This window comes from Lepeophtheirus salmonis, chromosome 1 (assembly GCF_016086655.4).
Source record: "Lepeophtheirus salmonis chromosome 1, UVic_Lsal_1.4, whole genome shotgun sequence".
NCBI classification, from domain to species: domain Eukaryota; kingdom Metazoa; phylum Arthropoda; class Copepoda; order Siphonostomatoida; family Caligidae; genus Lepeophtheirus; species Lepeophtheirus salmonis.
Genome location: NC_052131.2, coordinates 25,326,644 through 25,347,954, shown reverse-complemented (window position 1 = coordinate 25,347,954; position 21,311 = coordinate 25,326,644). Strand labels below are relative to the sequence as shown.

General features: G+C 34.2%; 5 protein-coding genes and 1 long non-coding RNA gene across 9 annotated transcripts; 3 read left to right on the top strand and 3 right to left on the bottom strand.

Moving 5' to 3' along the window:
• Window positions 1–10: 10 nt before the first annotated feature.
• Window positions 11–1,763, top strand: LOC121122468 (uncharacterized). 2 transcript variants are annotated; one of them, XM_040717473.2, is made up of 4 exons: window positions 11–201; window positions 284–373; window positions 474–844; window positions 916–1,763. In XM_040717473.2, the coding sequence occupies exons 1-4, from the start codon at window positions 63–65 to the stop codon at window positions 1,552–1,554; spliced, it is 1,239 nt and encodes a 412-aa protein (XP_040573407.1). In that variant the 5' UTR covers window positions 11–62; the 3' UTR covers window positions 1,555–1,763. The 2 variants fall into 2 exon arrangements, with proteins under 2 accessions (XP_040573407.1, XP_040573398.1); XM_040717464.2 differs by having other exon boundaries at window positions 269–373.
• Window positions 1,514–3,577, bottom strand: Usp39 (ubiquitin specific protease 39). The gene is made up of 4 exons (XM_040717453.2): window positions 3,176–3,577; window positions 2,875–3,120; window positions 1,752–2,660; window positions 1,514–1,694 (listed from the first exon to the last, which is right to left on the bottom strand). The coding sequence occupies exons 1-4, from the start codon at window positions 3,444–3,446 to the stop codon at window positions 1,579–1,581; spliced, it is 1,542 nt and encodes a 513-aa protein (XP_040573387.1). The 5' UTR covers window positions 3,447–3,577; the 3' UTR covers window positions 1,514–1,578.
• Window positions 3,578–3,870: 293 nt separating this feature from the next.
• Window positions 3,871–5,787, top strand: LOC139905934 (uncharacterized). Its single transcript, XR_011781092.1, has 3 exons — window positions 3,871–4,102; window positions 4,325–4,471; window positions 5,541–5,787. It is a non-coding gene; the product is annotated as an uncharacterized lncRNA (long non-coding RNA).
• Window positions 5,788–7,678: 1,891 nt separating this feature from the next.
• Window positions 7,679–13,392, top strand: LOC121122486 (PHD finger protein MBD-R2). 3 transcript variants are annotated; one of them, XM_040717511.2, is made up of 2 exons: window positions 7,679–8,001; window positions 8,214–13,392. In XM_040717511.2, exon 2 carries the CDS (start codon window positions 8,930–8,932, stop codon window positions 13,229–13,231), a length of 4,302 nt encoding a protein of 1,433 aa, XP_040573445.1. In that variant the 5' UTR covers window positions 7,679–8,001; window positions 8,214–8,929; the 3' UTR covers window positions 13,232–13,392. The 3 variants fall into 3 exon arrangements, with proteins under 3 accessions (XP_040573445.1, XP_040573433.1, XP_040573439.1); XM_040717499.2 differs by having other exon boundaries at window positions 7,688–7,993; XM_040717505.2 differs by having other exon boundaries at window positions 7,690–8,010.
• A 183-nt stretch (window positions 13,393–13,575) lies between these two features.
• PIG-U (phosphatidylinositol glycan anchor biosynthesis class U) lies at window positions 13,576–15,117 on the bottom strand. Its single transcript, XM_040717533.2, has 2 exons — window positions 14,581–15,117; window positions 13,576–14,511 (listed from the first exon to the last, which is right to left on the bottom strand). Exons 1-2 carry the CDS (start codon window positions 15,003–15,005, stop codon window positions 13,635–13,637), a joined length of 1,302 nt encoding a protein of 433 aa, XP_040573467.1. The 5' UTR covers window positions 15,006–15,117; the 3' UTR covers window positions 13,576–13,634.
• Window positions 15,118–15,292: 175 nt separating this feature from the next.
• LOC121122481 (E3 ubiquitin-protein ligase SHPRH) lies at window positions 15,293–21,303 on the bottom strand. The gene is made up of 12 exons (XM_040717488.2): window positions 20,630–21,303; window positions 19,374–20,567; window positions 18,631–19,305; window positions 18,326–18,575; window positions 17,922–18,272; window positions 17,624–17,850; window positions 16,778–17,537; window positions 16,404–16,722; window positions 16,197–16,330; window positions 15,883–16,141; window positions 15,583–15,806; window positions 15,293–15,501 (listed from the first exon to the last, which is right to left on the bottom strand). The coding sequence occupies exons 1-12, from the start codon at window positions 21,105–21,107 to the stop codon at window positions 15,390–15,392; spliced, it is 4,983 nt and encodes a 1,660-aa protein (XP_040573422.1). The 5' UTR covers window positions 21,108–21,303; the 3' UTR covers window positions 15,293–15,389.
• Window positions 21,304–21,311: the final 8 nt, after the last annotated feature.

Below are 21,311 nucleotides of genomic sequence, written 5' to 3'. Positions count from 1 at the left end.
CTCTTTGAACATACACTCCTATTACTATTGGTAGGCTATTAATTATATGAATAAATGTCAAAATGGCGAACTGTAGAATAGAATATCGTGAAGCCTCATCGCTTAAATTACATAGAATACTCATTTTGGATCAATCTGGACTTCTGTCATTTGACGAAACGAATATAATTGTCAGAAAATTGGAATCCACTCTTTTATTAGGTTTATTCTCTAATTAATTATTCCTTAAATATACATTTTTAATGAACTGATTGTGCATACTAATTAGGTACTGGACTGAAAGGTCCTACAAGGATTGAATCTTTTACACTTGGGATTTATCGACCTTCAAATGAGTTCCATTTGATTCTCCAACAAACGCAATTACGACTAGGTACTACATGGATCTAATATCCATGTCCATGTTCTAAACATAAGATCAATTATAACTAATTAATAAGTAGTACTAAATATCCTTCATTAAAAAACAATAGGGGCCTACAACGTCATTAAAAATGCTTTACATGGGGCTGATTTATCTCGATGTTCCAAATCTAGACCAAAGCGGAATAAATGGTTTGATATATTTTCTCAGCTTTATACCGTAATGATTGAAACAGATCTTTATCATTTAACTATAATATCCGAGGATGATTACTCACTCATGTTTTTTGAATTTTCAAAAATATGGAAATCCGAGCAATTTACCGGAATAACGGTTCTTCGTACACCCGGTTGTGGTCGTAATGTTGGTAAAAAAAATAATTTTGAGTGTGAAATATGGGATGAGGTCATAATTCAGCGCTATGAAGAAATAGATAATATATTTAAAGCATGGCTCTTAGATCCATCACCAGTTCAAGATGTAATATTATTTGAGGATATTATAATTATGTAAATAAATAATGAAGTATACATTTTAATATTTTACTTTAGGAACATGTTCGAATCCGACTACCCTCATCAATTTTTAACAAGGACGGTGATTTAGTTATTTTATGTGATGTATATACTCGACACATCAATCCCCTAAAATTTCCGGCTCAAATATCTTCATCCCTTATTTTACAAGCTGAATCCACGACTTTTTCCATGGGATCCATCCCAAGAGTTAATAAGATACCCATTTACAACATTAAAATAACTTGTAGAATACCAATACAAGGTATATGTCAAAGCCTAGTTTATGACATATCTGGGGCTACTCTAAAACCAACAAGTTCATTTAAACTTGACGGCATTGTGCAAAATATAGAGCGTTTTAAATGTTTAGCAAAGATGGCTCGTAACAAAAGTGAAGTCTTTATGGCTGAGAGTGAGAGTAATGGGATTTTTGTTTTAATACCAGGACCGGAAGATGAGACTTTTTTAATTAAATCTCTTGTAACAAAGGACCTACTTTTACCTATTCCATTAATAGCTTCTTCCATGGATGGAAGTGTGGATACGGGTGAAGTAGAAATAGAGGTAGAAGCCTCCTTCGACAAAATAAAACAAATTGAATATTATGATCCCTATGAGAAAAACACAAATCTGATGGAGTCACTAGAATGCCATTTATTGAAAAAGAAATAGAAACACTTGAAAATAAAACCAAATCTATTTAGAAGAACTTCTTCGTTCATATATTTGAATATATGCTTCGGATAAAGGCAAAATCTCTGGAAGAATCTTATCGACGTGTAGATCCTGCATTTCAAACCATTTTCCCGAGCCTTAAAAAAAATAAATATATAAATATTTTGTATAACTTTGAATAGGAATAAATATACCTTTATGTAGAATATGGACTTTATACGTTCCATCCTTGGGATCTCCGTCATGAACGATATTTGCTAAGAGATCATAGGTTCCATCTCCCTCAGACATTTTTTCCTTGAGTTCCGGGGCCAGTATGTCACCAAACTCTATTGATTTAATAGGGAAATTAACAATGGTGTGATTTTTTTCCACATAAAATGTGTTTTTTGTAAATCTCTTTATATAGAGTATCACAAAAGGAGGAAGTCGAGTGATTTCAAACTTTTTTAAAAAGTTATCTTTGTAGGTTTTGTACTCCATTTCCCGCTCCCCATTGAATTTGGTGAGGATATTATAGAGTGATACTTGTGGAATAATATTTTCATAGTTTTCATCTCGAAATAAAGGCATCGGAGGTAGCTCTGTTGTCAGATATAGAAATGGAGACTCGACAGTCTTCCATTGATACTCAGAGTCGTCTTCATCATCATCTGAGTAAGTACTCATATCCTCAGGCTTCCCAGATTCATCCGCTTTAATTTTGCGAGTATGAATTCTCATTCCTCCAAGGAATGTTTTATAGATTATTGAAGAATTGGGTTTTTTAGTTCCACCCAAAGCCATATGGAGTGCATTTAAGAGCCAAGAAATAAACGATATTGAGTCTCCTTGTTCCGTAAACTGAAAAGTCTTTTTGGAGGCTAAGCTTACAGCCTGGAGCATTTCATGAGGAGATACATGGGCTTTGAAGTTCTTGGGATTCCATAATTTGCGAATGAGCTCTCCAAACCTTTGAACTAGAATGAAACTTATGTCACCTGGAGGCCTACGAATGCTTTTGTAATTATTTTCTTCGAGGAAATAGTTTCGAATGGGAGTTACATGACTCAAAGCTTGAATAACAACATTACAGAAATCATTCGCTTTCATATTGTTCAGACCTATAAGAATAAAGAGCATGATAATATTTGATCTATGAATGAATTGATAAATTTTTGAAAGTAATGTTAATTTTGTCAGTAAGAATGTTTTTTTAATATAATTACGATACGAAAAAGAAAAGAAACAACTTTTTTGAATGTTTCGTCTGACTAAAACAAATATTTTAATTTCTTGGCGAATCAAGTGAAAAATAACACTGTTTTAAAACCGTACCCACAATTCCTGGGATATACATGGATCCACAATATGCTCTAACTTCTTTGGAAGAAGTTTCAAGTCTCTTAATTAACTCTGGGCTAAAAATGGGATTAAGGACGTAAATGATATCTGCAAGACTGGAATCAATGATTTCATAATTGTCTGGTAGACAATAAAACTTCTTTGTTTCGAGATTTAAATAGACTCGATGTCTTCCATCAGAGACGCTATGGACGTAGGCGTGAGTATTCCGACCTCTTCCTATAAAGAGATAAATTATTAAGTATTAATTAACAACCCTGCATTAAACTCTTGCCTTGAAAATATTTTCCGCACACAAGACAAGCATAAACATTAATACGACTCAGGCTAACGGAGCAAAGCTTCTCAAAGTCAAAATCCAGTACGTGGCGATCAATTGTATCCAAATAAGGACATTCTCGAGAAGGCTTCACTCCATTCTCTATTTTAATCCGCTTCGTGTCAACTTCATCCTCCTCCTTTATTCTAGTTGATAGTGCGTCTTGAGGTGAGCTGTTGTCCTCATCACCATGTATCAACTCTCGTTTGACTCCGTTTTCCATCATAATCCGCAGTATTTCGAACCGTAACTTTATTTTAATTAATCAATAAAATAATAAATATCATACTTCAAAATTAAATATAAACAACAGAGGATGACGTCATACTCTAACGACAAATTCATAATTTGTTTTACTCATCAATAGGGGAGACAGGTATTTTTTTTAACCAGTAGTTAAGAACTCAAGTGCCTTTTTACTTCATACTATAGTCTATAACCTATAGGCTATAAGTTATAGCCTATAGCCTATAACTTAGTTATAAGTAAGGAGCCGGTGTTATGGGATTATTTTCTCGAGCCTCGCACTTGAATATAAAAAATAAGGCTCCTGAAAATAGTATATTTTTCATAAAAGATGATAAATTTAATTTTGTTAAATAAGTCTTTTTTTAATAGAAACTCCATTTGATTTTATTTTCATTAAATACAAAAAGATTCAAAATTTATTTTCTAAAAAAAAGAAAAAAACATATTTTATCTTTGGTACACTAACAGTAAAACTGGCCATAACTTGGACTCGATCATATTTTAAAGACTTAATTTGAACTCGATTTGATCAGTTTATAATCAAAGACTCGAGATTTGATATCTAACCGAATGCTAAGAGTCGCAAATCTACATGTGCTTGAAAGCTAAGCTAATACGTTTAGAGTTAAGAAAGTAAGTATCTCTCCCTGTATTTTTCTTGTTAGACTATTTTTAACAAATTTTCAAATAATAGTTTCAATTTTTTTAAACAATAAGTCATATTAAAAATTTAAAAAGTATTTTTCACAGCATTCTATACATTGAAATTGTAAATACTTACAATAAAAGTATGTTTCTCACAGTCATTTCAAATTTTTCACTGGAAGTACTCTAAATTATCTTTTATTTTCTAAGGACTCGATATAAATATTCAAGGACTTGGAATTGTGTGAAAAAACTTAATACTCAACATGTACCTCTCCTCACCTCTGCTTCAATCATACTATACAAGGGACCGGTCGATGTATAATTGAGTTTAATAAATACATTGACCAATTTTAGGTAGTTTTAGGTTAATCAATCAAATTTACCGATATTTTATTTACCTAATAGAACAAGATCTGTTACAAAAACCTTTAAAAAAAAATTCAATCATTTAAAACACTAAATTCCCGAATTGCCACTTTTTAAAGTTATTTCACTCTTAATTAATTCGATTAACCTTGGTATAATCAATAGTTTGGTATATAACATCACTTTTAATTATCATAAAGCTAAAAATTTGGATAAAATCATATGAGGGAATAGTGGTTACACCCAGTTCCAGGGGTAAGTATTGGGGGCACTTGTCCCATTCCCCGCACTTTAATGAAATAATTAGGGGCACACACCTTTGTAATTTGTATCACTATTTATTATTAAATATGATATTTACCTTTCCAAAAAGCTTTTAATAAAATATGGCATTAATACAGCAGACTTAGTTAATGTCTACTATGTTATTTTCTAACAATACAAAATCGAACTTAAATTCAAATTTAAAAAAGAAAGAAAACGGCTCTCATATATATCATTATTCATTATACCCCGCTCACGGTAAAACTGGCCCTGGCCACACCAATCAAATATAAATTGAAAAATATTTATATGAATCTTGAGCATGTAAAAAAGATTTAAAGAAAAAAATTTATAGGAAATAATTTTGCTAAATCTTGGCAGATAAACTGTTTTGCTATGAATGTGAATGTTGAAAAAAAAAAATTAAGATTATAGTTGCCAAAATGATTGTACTTTAATTTTTGATTGATTTTATTTTGACATAGCTATCAGAAGTTATTTTGAAGGGAATAAGAAGGATTAATCGGTAATTGACATAATAATCGATATTAGCTCGAAAAAATCTATATGGACAAAAAATATCATATACTTCTATATTTTGCACATTTAATATATAGATAGCGAATAATCTCATGAAAATGTATTTTTTTTTTTTATTTGAAAAATTCAAGTTATGATTGATATCCCTTCTTATAGCCCCATCTCATTCATCAATAATTATAGTTACAATGATATATTTTGTGATATAATAATGGATCAAATATTTTTTTACTTCCCGTAACATTTTACGCAGGACCGGTCTTATCTATAGAACATTTTCATTGGCGTTATTAACTGTATCATATTTGAAGAAGACACCATCTTGGAAGCTCAAAATTTATATTTTTACTACATAAAATGGACAAATTTACAACAAATCTTGATTCAACTCCTTCAAATGGCCTTAAAAATAAAAGACTTAAAATCCGCATTGAATACTACTTAATGCAAATGAGAAACACTTATATTTATATTAAATCAAAGTAAGTAATATATGTACTAAAAATTTATACAAATGGCTAATTTGTACAATTTTTAGTGGGAGAATTAGAGATAAATATCTTAACTCTTTCCATTATAATAATTGAATTTTATCTACGATATAGAAATAAGATTGTATAACGAAATGATAACATATTTTTAATAGATTTTAGGTTAAGATATATTATATAGCTAGACAATAGAGGCATACAATATTGATAGATAGTAAGGTTTAAGTCTTTTGATTTGTTGGTCCCATTTTCACATCCAATCGTTCATTATTTTCCTTAATATTAATGAAAAAATGATTTTTTTTCTTATAAAACTTGTTGTTCAGGCCCCCAAAATGGCCAACATAACAATACGGACGTCATGTGAAAACGCTCTATTATGGATCCCTATGCAAAACGGATTGCGCAGGACTCAAATTCATTGTCTGGGTAAGAATAATAAGTAATCACTGAGGCCATATGTGATTTTAATATGAGCAGGGCCTGGAACAAATTGAAAATTGGATTTTTTTAAGTATTTTCCAGCGGCCTTTTTTAATACTTATCAAATAACAGTTTTAAAATAAATGGAATGCCTTCTATTATTTTAAAATGGCAGTTTTTAAGAAAAGCCTAGAGTCCAAATTTTGAATATTTACAACTCGACAATCTCACAATCTAAGACTCGAGACTTGAATTGGATTCGAAATTTAATTCTTAAATAAAATGGGACCCTTTCTAATATATTTTTCCAATCAAGCGCGAGGTCTATTTGAACTGCAGTGATTGTAGTGGCTTAAGACAAATCCTATCTGATTGGATTTAAGATCATTTTTTACAAATTTTCTCACAATGGATTGTTTCAATTTTTTCTAAAATATATACAAAGTACTCTTCATAGCATACTATTTCAACTCATTTGATATAAAGTATTCTTTAAACTTTAAAGTACATTTAATAGAGAAAAAACTACAGCTGGAATATTCAATAGACTCGATGAAAATATTGAAGGATTTGGACTCGTGAACAAAGACTTGAGACTCGACTTACATTATGAGGACTATTCCCCTCCTCTGATAAATAGTGTCATAGAGCATCGTCTTCCTAGTAATCTGTAACAAATGTTAACAATTTATTATATACTATCAAAGAAATAAAAAATCACTTAGAGTCTAGAAATATAACTTTTGCAGATATTAACTGTATTTAAATAAACATATTTTCCTTACCTAAAAGAACCTCCCTAATTATATTTATTAATGTTAAGCTAGCTAATTTCCTCGATATAAAATTTTATGTATCGTGTATTGCGACAACCAAACAATGGTAATGTTCTATCTATTCATATCTCCACTAGAGGCCTACTACTACATTTTTTTCGGAGACACTATCATGGAGCTTAAAGTACTTTCTTGTATCCCAAAGACAACTTAAGCCATGTTCTTCATATTAAAAAAATCCGTCGATGATTAAAAGTTAATACAAATGACAATTTTTAGTTTTTTTTAATGCTGGGTAAATGTAAGTACTCTTAAGACTGAAGTATAATTTGTAGTGTGCTCCCGGAGGGTATAAGGATAAATTAACCATCGAGATAGTGTGATACTTCAGATCCGTAGTTCCGAAACTGTGCCCTCAAAGGCTTTGTCATGTGTGCCCCAAGAAAAAGTTTTATATTTTTAAAAGGATTTTAAAGTTTGAGAAGCTATATACTTTAGGTATTAAAATAATATCCAACATATCAGTATGAAATCAGTAGTTCAACTTCATTTGCCTACGTGGTACACACTGGAGCAGTACTAGTGTCAAAAGTTCAAATGAAAGTACATAATATATAAATAGTATAATAACATAATTTGTTAAGGAACAACGAAATGTAATGAGTTTTTACTTTTTATAATATCCGTTTTGTAAATAACTAATAGACAGTAAACGCCAAACGGGCGAGCGGCTAAAGTCTTTTTGACGATCTGCAGAAAAGAAAAAAAGAAAAATAGGATATGAGTATGACGAATATGGACATTATTATTAGAATCTGAATAGTATTTGGTATACACTCCCGGGCATCTATACTCTTTCTTCCACGACTACCGTTCAAATTATGAAGATTTATAAGCACCTACATGACGATCATATCATCGACTACTTACTATTACTAGGAAAGCCAATTTTCTATTCGAATACTCCTGCTCCTTGGCTTTTTGAATAGTACCCTTGGAATGAGCCTACATCATCCGTGAGTTGGTAAAAATTGTAATTCACTTTTTATCATTTATTTACTTAGTACGTTTTTACATCTATAGACTAAACTGAATATAATACTATTATATTTCGAAAGCATTGATGAAATTAATACTTCTCAGAAAATAAGTGCCCCGATCTGGATACCCCTTTAGTTATTACTTATTTAGAATAATCTCCAAATTAATTTTATTTTTTCAATCATCTTCTTTCAGGGATCTTTGAAAGTATGGCATTTTAAGAATCACCTCCGCCTTGTGGGTCAAATCCCATAGGCTTTTGGATATGGAAAGAAGTACTGCGTTTCAAAAATACTATGGTTTTCTTTTTGAGGAGGCTGCTCCTAACTAGTAGGAAGGAAGCAAATAATCTGTCGTCTCATAATATGATTCCTTTAAAGTCTTTCGAGCTTGTTGTAAGGAGAGTAATAAGCAGAAGGAGGACATAATAATATGTGACCGGATATCAAGATTTACTTCACAACATACAATTAATGATATTATATTCTGCCCCAGTCAAATTTGAGGATTTTTTTCTCCTCTTTTAGTACTTCAGAGTGTTAAACTTCAAGTTTCAAAGTAGAATCTATATGTTCTATGCAGATTATATACCTATGTCATGCATTTTCTACTATTCCTGTGCATATTTTTCGAATACTAATGGGACATCATCATGCTTCGTCTTATGTACTCTGTTTTTAAAATGGAATGACATTTATGGATAATGATTTCATCATTTATAGACTTATTTATTAATGAAAATTTGTTAATAATGAAGCAGTTGAAATGTGACGTTAGGCCTTTTTAAAAGTAAAGCTCATTGGATATAGTGGAGCAGCTCCAGTGCTACCAAGTGAGTGATTATCAGTTGAACGGAAATAGTAGATGTCGCCACTTTGAATGAATCGATAATTCAAAATGGCGTCGAATGGATGTACTTCCGGTGTGATTATGACGCACTTAGGAGAAAGAAAGAACAATTAAAAGGCAAAAATAAAGGGGGGAGAATGGATTACCGGATGGGCGATGCAGTGGAAGTGGTCGACGGTGAAGCATGTTGGAGTGCCAAGATCCTTGAGATTAAGGATGAATCCGCCCATGTTCATTTTCTCAAATTTAACGCCCGCCATGACGAATGGATCCCTTTGGAACGGATACGACGGAAAGAGGAATATCCCATTGGATCATTAGAACAAAAAGAATTTAAAGTCGGGGAAAGGGTCATGGCACCATGGAAATATGGTCGCAAATACCCCGGTGTCGTTATTGAGCGCCAAACCAACGGATACAAAGTGAAGTTTTATGACGGAGTCACAGTGTCCGTTAAACCTTCCACCATGAGATATCTTCGGAAAGACGAAGCCCCCTCTGACGAAGAGGACGATGAAGAAGAGGAGTCGCACACATCCTCTTTAGGTCGAAGAGAAAGAAAATCGAAATTTAATATCAAGGATCTTCTCAGTGTTCGACGTCGTCGTACTCGTAAATCCTCAGGTGTGAATGATGAATCCCTTGCAGGTGATGAAGAAGAGACTTCTCTTCATGAAGATGTTAATGTGGACGACGAAATTTCCTTCAAAATTAAAACTAAACCCGTGCCCAAAAAAGGCGCCAAAGAACCAGAAGAAATCAAATCTGCCAAAATTAATATTTCTTCTAAGTCCTTAAAAGAATCGGGGTCTGATGAACTAAAAGTGAAGAAACCTCCTAAAAAAGTGGAGTTATCCGCTGAGGAAAAACATAAAACCTTGGAATCGAAAGTAATTAATAAACTTTCTAGAAAATCCCTCAAATCTTTCAATAAATCATCCAAATTCCATAAAAAACAAGCAGTGTCTAGTTCTGTAAAAAAAGAAACTAAAAACTCTGCTGACTCTTCGTCTACATCATCCTCTAAAAGTAGCAAGTCATCCTCTTCCTCCGCATTGTCTTCTAAATCTAAAGAAGAATTGTTAATCTCTTCCAAAAGTTCAAAAAAGAACTCGCGTAAGCCCGAAAATTCTCTTAAATCGTCCAAGTCGTCTGATAATAATCCTAAAAAAGATCATGTGTCTAAAAAAAATAGTAGACTGAGTCTCCGCAAGAATGAGGATAAATCCCACAGCAAAGGTAGTTTAAAGACGACCTCTTCATCCTCAAAGAAGGTCAACGATTCTGAAAAAGAAAATTCGAAGAACTCTCAGTGTAAAAAAAGTGATTCTAAATATTCTTCAGGATCAAGCAAAGACTCCATCTCCACCCCCTCCTCCTCACCCACCTTTAACAAGTCATCCATAGAAGAAGTGGAAAAGGATATTAAAAATGTGAAAGAGGAATCAAAGAGTAAAAAGGGTTGTAAAAGAGATGAAATACCAGCCTCGGAGTTAAAGGACAAAGACATTACTAATCATAATTCGACACAAGAGGAACGTCCACCTGAAGAAAAAAATCGAAATATTAAAGACAATTATATGCAAGAGAAAAAATCGGAAAAAGAACTTTCGGATTCCAATATGAAAGACCACAACAAGCAAGAGAAAAAATCAGAAAAAGAACTTTCGGATTCTAATATTAAAGACAATGAAAGTACTGAGACCATTTGCCCTGTTAAAAGTTCTTCTGAAAAAGAGACACCTGATAATAAAGTGAAAGAGGCAGCACCTTCTGAGGAGTCTAATAGCATTGACTCTGAACCCGTGGATAAAAAAGAAGGTACTAAAAAAATCAATGGTAGTACACCTGTTATTAAAGCAAGAATTACAGAGCCCCTTCTCAAAGAAGGGCCACCCATTGCTTTAGTCACTGGTAAAAGAGAAAGAAAACGGAAAAAGTTTTGGGACGAGGAGGATGACACCCTTTCTTACGCACCTCCACCTAAGTCATTTAAAAAATCAGGAGAAATTTCTAATCGTCGCTCCTCTTCATCCAACAATCTTTCCTCAGGAGGTACAGAAAACACTTGTGTAAAAAATGTAAGCAAATCCAGTTCGAGTAGTCGAACCATTAAAGGAAGGTTCAAGACTGAAGCAGATGTGAGGAGAGGAAATGGAAAAAAGCTGGAGTACCTTTTATTCGATATGAATCTAGAGCCCAATTTAATTGCGAAACAAATGGTAGAAGGCTACAATATCCCTGGTCCTGGTGAACCTATACCGGTTGATTCGTCTAATCTCCCTGATGGTTGGGAGAAAAGAGTTATACAGAGGGGATTAGGTGTCACGAGAGGAAAGTGGGATGTTTTTATACAGAATGCATCTGGAAAATCATTTCGTTCTAAGACTGAGTTACAAAAACACTTCGACGAAAATCATCTCAATTATTCCATCGATTCTTTCGACTTTTCTCTTGATGACAACCTAAAACGCTTACGTCAAATTTGGAAACAGTTTGTCATAAAACCAAATTTGAAACCTGGTGAAAAATTATCCTCGCCTGTTCCAGCTAAATTAAGTCGAAAAGCCTTAAATGCGAAGCATTTAAAGGATTCGTCTATACCTTCTCCGTTAAGTGCGGCTAATCAGCATCTACCTTCATATTTACCGAGAGTTCAAAGTGCATCCACAAACAGTAAATTGAAAGACAATGGCGAACTGTCAAATATAAACAGTCGTATTCCTAGTCCATCTGGCCATGACTATGTGCATCATAATTCTCTGCCTGATACTTCCTTGTCTCCCGGAGTCATGTCCGAAACAGGACAAGGACTGCGTTGTAAGATTAATAACTGTGGAAAACTATTTCGAAACGACAAACTCCTTCTTATGCACGTCAAGCACTACCATCCTGAGTTTAGGGATAACTTCCCTTCTATTTCGTGTGTACCTTCTACCGATGGAATCGAGGAAGATGAAGGATTTTCCCCCGCACTTGGAGGTAGTAAACGTAAGTCTGAAGCTTCTTCCTTTCCTGTTTCCGCTCCTCCCGAAAAGAAACTAAAAACGCTTTTGCCCGAATTGGATAGAAGAAAAACTTTATCTTCTAACCATGATTCTAATTTGAGTTCCGGTCGAAAACGAAATGATAGTTCCTTGTCTGTAGGAAGCGGATGCACAACTGATGGTGAAAGAGCAGTCTCTCCCACTCCACCAAAATTTAAATCTAATCACCGAAAACAATTTCAGCTCCTCAGCAGCAAGAAGTGCACATTTATAACAGAAGAAGATGGAAGAACTCAAGATGACTCAAATTCTGAGATGGACGCCTCAACCACGTCAGCAGATCATTTGACAAGTGAAGAAGTTGTTAATTGCACCTGTCGCCGCTTGGAAGAAGATGGATTAATGATTCAGTGTGATTTGTGTCTTTGTTGGCAACATGGTGCATGCTTAGGTATTTTTGATGAGGATCAAGTACCTGAGAAACATATTTGTTCCATTTGTAAAAACCCTCCAGGGAGTCGTCATCCTTCCTCTCGAACTCAAATTGATCAAGATTTACTTAAAGAAGGGAAATTTGCTGTCATCCCTTCAACATCTTCTTCGGTGTCATCTAATCAGTCTAATTTAACTTCTAAACAAGATGCATTTCGTAAATTATCTGATTTGATGGCCGATCTAATCGGCTTAAGTAAAATACTGCATTCCCTCCGCATCAAAATATCTGTTGCCAGTCAGAAAAATAGTAGCAAGGTTTTCATGTGGAGTTCGGCGTGGATTGCACCGCATCAACCACCCTCGAAATCTCAAAATGAGGAAGGTTTGATAGAGAAAAACAACAAACCTTGTAACATTGGAGAGACAACTTCTAATCAAGAGAACATGATAATAGTAGAATCCCTTACTGATCCCATATCCACCATTGGCAATGATGGTGATTCGCTTGTAGGTGAGATTAATGGATTTAAAGAAGGTGATCCTATAGATCCCTCTATGATCCCTTCCGTGAGCGAGGTACAACAATTGCTGCCAAGTATAATTGAAGCTGAAGGATTACTTACGGGCTCGCAAGGTGTTGACTTCGTTACGGATCCCCCTACACCGACTCCTATTATGCCTACCATTATACCTGAACCTAAACGTATTGATAAAGACGAGTCTCGAATTAACTTAATTCAGCACATCGACGATGTGCAATGTGAAGTAGAAGAGAGGTTGAATCTTTTGGAAGAGAATCTGGTTCGGCTTGAAAAAGATGACAGCAATTCAGAGTCCACAATCGATGATGCTGTTAATGCGGATTGTGCGAAAACAAAGGCCATCATTCAGATGTTACTCATGGATTTATCCACGGGTAAGACGATGTTGGGTTCTATTTAAAAAAAAAATTATTATCGCAGGAGTGAAGCGAATAACTAAAAACTTACCACCATCCACAGAAACAAAACTATGTCGTCAGATATTCTAATTACTATTGTTATCATCATTGAATTATTACATTTACTATCGTTTCACATAATACACCTCTTTGAAAAACCAAATTGTGCTTCGTTTTTTTAAATTATTTACCAGTGTCTTAAGTCAATCTAATTAGCTTCTTTGCGAATGTCGATATATAATAATAATGTACATTGTATTGGGTAGATAATTTATGTAGAAACAACTCTTGATTAGGTCTCATGATACTTCCTTGTAGCCATTAATGTAAATCAAGAGAATGCGGGTTCATAGCGCCACTTAATAACTTTATTAATTAAATTAAAAATAAATAACATTGAAAGTTTCAAAAAGATGAATTCAGTTTTAGTTTAGTTTGCTCAAGCTTTCCTTGTTCGTTTTTCTTTGTAAATCCATGATCCAAAAAGAATTCCCTCTTGACTTGAGCAAAGAGAACATCCGTCACAAGAAAAATTTGCGCCGTTCCAAATACGAGATTAATTGCGAAGAAGTAATTGGCATTTGCAGATCCATTGTAAATCCAGAGTTGAAATAGAATAGGTCCGAGAACCGTTGTGACTAAAAGCATGTTTGCGACAAAGAAAGTTTGCTTCATGAAAGGAACCAAATGTAAGGAGGCTGAGAGGAGTGAAAGATAGAATCCTACGTCACCATAAGAGGGATAAGACTTGAAAATACTGATGAGAGAGAGGAGAGTCAGGCTTAAAAGATAGGGCTCCTTCCTCAGCTTAATAGAGAGAGGTATCAAATATATAAATACATTGACTTGGAAGGTACAAATGAAGAATAGGCGGAAATGTTCAAACATCTCTGTGAAGAAATACCAAAATAGACCCATGTTGGGTGTCAACTCAGGAACTGTTAGTATGAAGCCATATACAGAATGAATGAAATTAGAGCCAGAGACAGAGTATGACCAAAGGAGTAAGCCTGTGAGAAAACAAATAAAAATAATGCCAGTTTTGACAAATTCTCTGAGAGTCGAAGTGGATGATAGACTAAAGACGAGAGGAACTAGGAGCATGATGGTGTAGAGGTTTAAGTAAGCGGATATTGCAAGGAAGAAAGCTCCAATAAACCTTTGTTTTTTGGACATGGAGAGAAGGACAATAGAAAGGATGAGGTTGTGAAATGTTGTCGTTGTTTTGGCAACACAGTTGGCTATGATGTAGGGGTTACAAAGGAATCCAATGACTGTGTATCTATATGAATTAACATCAAACATGTATACAATTAGTTATGAGTGAATATAAAATATAATTGCTACTTGCTTTGGAACATGCTCAAGATAAGAAGAACTGATGGTAATTTCCTTTGCCTCTTCATGGACCTTTTTGAACTTCTCACAATTAAAGAGATGTTGAACTACGGCTTTGGCATTCACTTGGAGAATAATTGCCGTTGCAATGTCCATCAAAATATACATCAGCTCCAAATACTTTGGAGCCGTCTCTTGAAGAAACAAGTAGGAGCGTAAAACTAAGGGTGTCTCATGAACAATGACTCCAGAGTAGGGATCATAGCCCAATTTACTCATCATCACACCTTCAACGAGTCTTTTATGAGAGTTGAGGGGTGTTGAGAGTTCGACGCGATCTCTTAGATCCGGCCCCAGGCACCAGAGACCCACTCTGAGTAATACTCCAAGAACATAATAAGGAACCAGTCCTATAATAGAATCACTTTGCCCAGTCATTTGATTTATTAGTAATTGGTCTAAAAATCCAATCCAATATTAATTATTAACCCTCAAGATCAAATGGAAACGCTAAATTATTTACAATCAATGTTGTTATCACAACAAATACCAAATAACTCACGGAACCTCATTCTCAGTAACGCATATTATAAGGCCCAACTCTGCCTATTAATTTGCCAATGCCTAATATATCCGTCATATTAATGTTCATTAAATACAGTATTATCAACTATGTTATTAAACTTACTGTATGGAAGAAATAAATAAATAATTATAATTATCCATGATGTTTCATATGATTTTATTATAAGAAATAGTATCGGGTTATAGTATAAATAATACTGATAAAAAAATTGTACTCAATTAATAATAACTAATTGATTAGTTCACATCATCACAATCATCATTAAAAATATTTTTAAGATCCTTTATGGTAATCAAATTTTCCTCTGTGGAATGGCTTCCCTGCTTAGCTTCATCCCGTTGATAGGAACTGAAAAATCAAATGAATAAGAATTATTTAATTAATATACAAAAATAATTAGTTTACATTATGTTTAGTCACACGCCTTACCTTAGTATTTTATGCATTCGTTCCTCAACAGTACTGCGTATGAGGAAGCGATGAACAACGGTTGGCTTAGTTTGTCCTATACGATGAACACGACCAATTGCTTGTAGCTCCTGTGCAGGATTAAGAATGGGTTCGACTAGGAATACATGACTTGCCTCAATTAAATTGAGGCCATTGGCTCCACTAGAAATGGGAAGTAGAAGAACTTTGACATCCTTTCTATTCTGAAAATAATTAATCAAGGATTCATGAATATATATACAATACAAGTCTGACTGACTGATATAAAAAAAATCCTACTTTAAATTTGAGTAAATTCCGCTTAAATTTTCCTTGTGAATAAAGAGACGCGTATGCAATATTATTCTCAAGAAGTGCGACCGCAATAATGTTTAATAAATCTGCCCATGACGAAAAAATGAGAGTCTTGGCATCCGGATCATTCTTTTGAATAACAAAAAGGGTTTTAACAATGGATTCGATCTTTGTGGATAAGCTACCCTTAATATCTTCTAAAGCTTTTTCATCTATATTATTAAATTCTGAGGATTCCTCTTTTCTGCAAAATAATTAAATTATATATAAGGTAAGGGGGATAATGTCAAGTAACTTACACTGTATTGACATATGATATTTCGGAGTGAAAAGTCATACTTCTACACATGGGGCACTGTAAGGATCGACGATTTACAGAGGAATATTCATCAATCAATGTACGAATACATTCCACACAATAACTATGTCCACACTATTATAAATATTAATGAATTATTGAAAAACTTTCCAAACAAGATATTATATGTGTACAAAGAATAACTCACTTGCAAAACACTCCATTGCCGCCCTAATTCTTTTTGACAAATGGGACAAGGATCCGGGTTTTCTCCACCATTTTCTTTAAAATCAGTCTTTTTAAGGTTTTCCAAATACAATAATTGTCCATATTTTTTTCTAAACTCATTTATAGCGATTGTTTTCTCAGAGACAAGCTTCAGCTTTTGTGAAGGGATTTCATGTTTTTCAATGATGTAAATTGTTTCAAATTTGTCTTTTTCCCTCGTTGACAAATCTGCTGAGGGATGAGATGAGCTTTGCTTCCCTTTGAATGCAGAACTCGAGAGATCCGGCTCATCATCGTATCTAATATATATTTAAAAAACGTTACTTTTGATTAAAAGAAAATAAGGTAAATTACTTCAAACGGAGACGCATGACACACATATTGAGCTCATCCATGGCTGCAACCATGTCATGCACTTGCCTCCATAGAATACGAATCAGTTTAAATTCCTTCTTTGTTGCCTCAATGAGCGAAAGATGCGTACTTCCTTCTTCATTAGACATTGAAACAAGGGGTTTATTTGTCCTCAAATACTTTAACACAGCTCGAATCAAGCGCTCAGTTTCTGATTCTGTCCAATTTCCAATTCTTTGGTTCTCTAGCAAATATACTCCAGCTTCTTCTAATTTCTTATTATCTTCCGATGATAGACCAGAACGATTCAATTGCTTCGTCTTTAAATCTCCTTTCACAAAATGGAAAATCGATTTTTCATATACCTCAATGTCATCATGAATTGAACACAGCTCACATTTTTTCTTATTTTTACGACTAAGTGCTGAAGTTCGTAAGTGACAGTCCACTGCGTTATTCACAAAAGATTCGAGTGGGGAATCCTTAAGCAGCTTCATTCCTTTAAGTACTTGTTTTCTACAATTGTCTGAATCCGTGATTCCACTTGCAATTTTATACATTATGATTCGCGAATTCGAGTATTTTTCAGATATCTCCTTAAATTCTCTATCATGAACAACATCGTAAAACTGTGCCATTTCATCTTTTACTAATTTTAAAAGAGAGCTTTCGTCCGAGGATGAGGAAATTGAGTTGATGACTCTTACATACCAAGGCTCAGATGAAGAAGAGCTTTTTGTTTCCAAGAATAAATTATCAACTACATATAATTTATAATTAAAAATGTATATTAGACTCAAAGAACAAGTAAAAATATTGAAATTGATTTTTTTTAAAAGCACATACCTTTAATTGTTACAAGTGAGAGAGCTCCTTCAGCTGCCGATACAGTCTCGATATATTTCGATAGATACTTATTTTTTAGTTTTTTGGACTCATCTATCAGCGATTCATCTCTTAATGTAGGTGAAATTCCTTCATGCTTTGCATCTAGAATCTCTGATAAATTTGTTAATGTGTGAAGCAACTGAAGAGTATCCGTTTTGATTTTCTCCTCGTATTCAACAACAAGTCTATCAATAATAAAGTACATAATAAAAATGGACTATATAATATTAAAGAGTAGATTTTTTGTATGTATTACCGAAGTACTTCTCTATACACCTCCACTGCCTTTTTCCATTCTTCATTGATAATATGAAGTCCTGCTAGACCATTAAGGGAGGAAATATGAGCTCTATGACTTTCCTCACACTCTACCGTGTTCTTTTTAATCATTTGGTTCAAGAGTTCTTCCATTGTAATGGAAGACTTTTGAAGAGAAAGGAATTCACCCTTTACTACTTGTGGATGGCAACAGCTCTGCCTAAGCTTCAGCATGGGTCGAAGTATTGTACCTATGGTGTTGCGATCTAATTCTGAAAGCTTCAAATTATGATTTTGTAGACGACGAATCCTGGCTACAATTTCTTTAGATGAATCAACGTGCTGTCGTCTGAAAAGTCGAGAAGTGAAAAAATAAATAAAAAAAAAATAATATCTTTATACCGATAAAAGTGTTCCTCAATCGGTGAAAAACTGAGCCAATGAATTTGTTCAGTTTGAGAGGGAATACTGATTTGATCTAAAATATCCCTTTTTGCAGTTCTCCACATGACCAATCCAAGAAGATTTTCTAATATTTTAATATCCCCTCTGCAGAAGGGAGTATACACCAGCGTCTTCCACCAAAAATTGACGGAATATGGATCATAATCCAGAAACAAAAATAGCCCAAACAAATCATTAACTGATTTTCCTAAAATATTTCCCTTTGTACATACAATATATATAGTCTAAATAATACTCCTTACCTATGGGTGTTCCAGTCACACACCACTTATTAACTGAACTTAATCTAAGAGCCATTTGTGCTGTTCTAGTAATCGTTGACCCTTCTATCATTTGAGCTTCATCTAAACACACTCTCCACCACTCTACAGCTGTTAATGGAGCTGGAATGGCCATAAAGCGCTTAGGATTTCTAAATTTCCTCCCATCTGAAGAATTTGAATGAGGAAGATCAACATGATCAGTCTCTGAGTTGAGAACAGAATATGTTGTCACGACAACATCATAACTACCCAGATCCCTGGGTTGAATATAGCCTGATAACTTTGTACCTTTGTAGTAGAGAATTTTCAAACCTTTTTTAGTCACATGTTTTTGAATTTCTTCAATCCATTGATAGGAAATTGAGTCTGGGCTCACAATCAAAGTTCCCTTACTGGGAACGGGCTTAGATTCTGCCCAACAATGGGGACATTTATATTCGCCCCTATGTGGATTTCTTAGATTAAACTTGACACACTGTGCATGTTGTCGAATAGTACAAACTGAACATTGAACACGAGTGAGATCATCGTCATACTCATCAGCACCGCAAATGCACTCAAAAAAATCAGTTTGATGCACTTTAGTATCAAAGTAAGAGCCCTTCCAACGCTTCCCGGAAACCCTACAAGATTCATCCTTGACCATACTCATTTCTATAATTATAATTAATTTTAATTCAAAATTGTAAAATAAAGTCAAACACTACGAAATAATCCCTTACCCTTCAATTGCATCTCATACATAGCTTTGAGTTTATTATAAACAGAGGATTGCTGTTTATTTGATTTCAACTTAATTTGTGTGGAGTCCTCTCCACGAACATTAAAACAAAAGGAGCCACTAGCACTGCCATTCGTGGAGAGAAGTGTTCCATTCTTTACAAAGTCCGTTAATATCTTATTGATTTTTTTATTCATGGCAGCTCCACTTTTGTTGTAATCTTGATCCATGGTCTTTTTTATAGCATGTCCACTAAGCAGGGAATCATAGTCTCCTTTTGATAGTTTGATCAGACATGACAGTATGAGATCAGAGAGAGGAGATTTATTTGTTATTTTTTTTGATTTAACCAGCTTTAAAGGATCAAAATTCTCCACTTGTGTGCTCTTGATAGTGCTTAGAGATTCTTTTCTAATTGATGTGGCAGATGTAGATGCTTTTGGAATGTAAGCCTCGTCTTTCTCCTCAGGTTCATCTGGTTTATAGTCTTCATCATCTGATTCAAAGTCAGATGGATTATATGAGAAATCAGAAGACTCGTCATCATGCATGCCATCCATTTGAGGAATGCTATTATCTTGAATCTCATACACATCTAGAGAATCAGCTTTTCTTCTGAGAAGCCGCTTTTTAGATTCTTTGATTTTCATGATGGGTTCTAAATATGAGGGTTTCTCAACGTCAACCCTGGGATGACATAAAATGAGCGAAAGAATTTCAACCGTTTTACCCAGCCCCATTTCGTCCGCCAGTATACCCCCAGATGTTCTACGGATGTCTTTAGGAAACTGATCTACGACAAAGCCACCATGTTTGTTCAAATAATACTTTGAGTTCATGACAGGTACATATAAAGAGTGGAGATTCTCGTTTGACAACAAAACCCTGCTCTGATCCCTTTCTTGATTAATCATCCATATAATAGCATTTTTCTGGTAGGGTCGCAGTTTTGGTTTAAGACTTGGATGTTGTGGATTATGAGGAGAGTCTTTCATGAGAGGAATGCTATTATTTGTATGATAGTTTTTCAAGGCATCATATATAGAATCGATATCTGGTTTTGTAATATTAGAGGAACTGTCTTCTTCCCGTTCTTCCTCAGGATTTTCATCATCCAAAGATTCGCCAAGGAAATAACGGATAGCTAGAGCCTTAGACGCGAAGGAGACATTGATAGGAACTTGTGATGGATGCTCTAGAAGAGAGATAAATTAATTAATACAGAAATGTAACATAAATAGACAAGGTATTTACTACCTAAGGGCTTCAATAGTCGTGAACATAATATAACTTTTAATTCGAGAGGATTCCATTTGAACAATTCTAGCACAAGGCCGGACTTGTTGTGAAACAATCCTTCAAATGTCTTAATATGGGGTTTTATTGAGTCCTCTTTCAATAGATGATACTTTTTGTGGGATAACAAAAGAAAGGACTGAGAAGGAGTTTGAACATTGACATAGAGCTTCAAATCCGTAGAAACCTCCGGTTCCTTTACATCTTCACTTAATCGAAGATGTAAAGACTCCAGAACAGGATCAGAGTGATTTTTATGACCTCCACATACGACCTTAATGTGAAAATTAGAGGATTCCTTAAGAGATTGAAGAAGTGCATCATGATTGTCCTGGTCGCATCTGGATGAATTTTCCTTCAAACTACTACCACTTGCTAAGCCAGTGTGAGTGTCTTGATCCAGACCTCGCTTCTGGGGTCGTTTTTTAGCACGGGGCATTGTAATTCAAGATTGTATTATTTATTCCATAGTTATTAATCATGAAAATCAAATTGACCCATTGTAAAATTATTAAATAATAAATAAATTAAATATTAATTGACCATAATTTAATATACTAGGAAAACAACAAGTAGAACTTAAGACTAAGTTAATTTGTCTCCATTTGCGCGCCTGTCTGAATTGTTATTTGTTTGTATTGTA

Bases quoted from the DNA above. Each gene is read 5' to 3' on its own strand.
- LOC121122468 (XM_040717464.2), top strand. From the start codon at position 63: ATGGCGAACTGTAGAATAGAATATCGTGAAGCCTCATCGCTTAAATTA. The intron at 202-268 runs GTTTATTCTCTA...CATACTAATTAG, and splicing joins GGAATCCACTCTTTTATTAG to GTACTGGACTGAAAGGTCCT. The intron at 374-473 runs GTACTACATGGA...AAAAAACAATAG, and splicing joins ACAAACGCAATTACGACTAG to GGGCCTACAACGTCATTAAA.
- Usp39 (XM_040717453.2), bottom strand. From the start codon at position 3,446: ATGATGGAAAACGGAGTCAAACGAGAGTTGATACATGGTGATGAGGAC. The intron at 2,661-2,874 runs GTACGGTTTTAA...TTATTCTTATAG, and splicing joins GTATATCCCAGGAATTGTGG to GTCTGAACAATATGAAAGCG. The intron at 1,695-1,751 runs GTATATTTATTC...ATTTTTTTTAAG, and splicing joins AGTCCATATTCTACATAAAG to GCTCGGGAAAATGGTTTGAA.
- LOC121122486 (XM_040717511.2), top strand. From the start codon at position 8,930: ATGTACTTCCGGTGTGATTATGACGCACTTAGGAGAAAGAAAGAACAA.
- PIG-U (XM_040717533.2), bottom strand. From the start codon at position 15,005: ATGACTGGGCAAAGTGATTCTATTATAGGACTGGTTCCTTATTATGTT. The intron at 14,512-14,580 runs GCAAGTAGCAAT...TAATTCATATAG, and splicing joins TATCTTGAGCATGTTCCAAA to ATACACAGTCATTGGATTCC.
- LOC121122481 (XM_040717488.2), bottom strand. From the start codon at position 21,107: ATGCCCCGTGCTAAAAAACGACCCCAGAAGCGAGGTCTGGATCAAGAC. The intron at 17,851-17,921 runs GTAATACATACA...TATTATTGATAG, and splicing joins GTGTATAGAGAAGTACTTCG to ACTTGTTGTTGAATACGAGG. The intron at 16,142-16,196 runs GTAAGTTACTTG...ATTATTTTGCAG, and splicing joins ATATCATATGTCAATACAGT to AAAAGAGGAATCCTCAGAAT.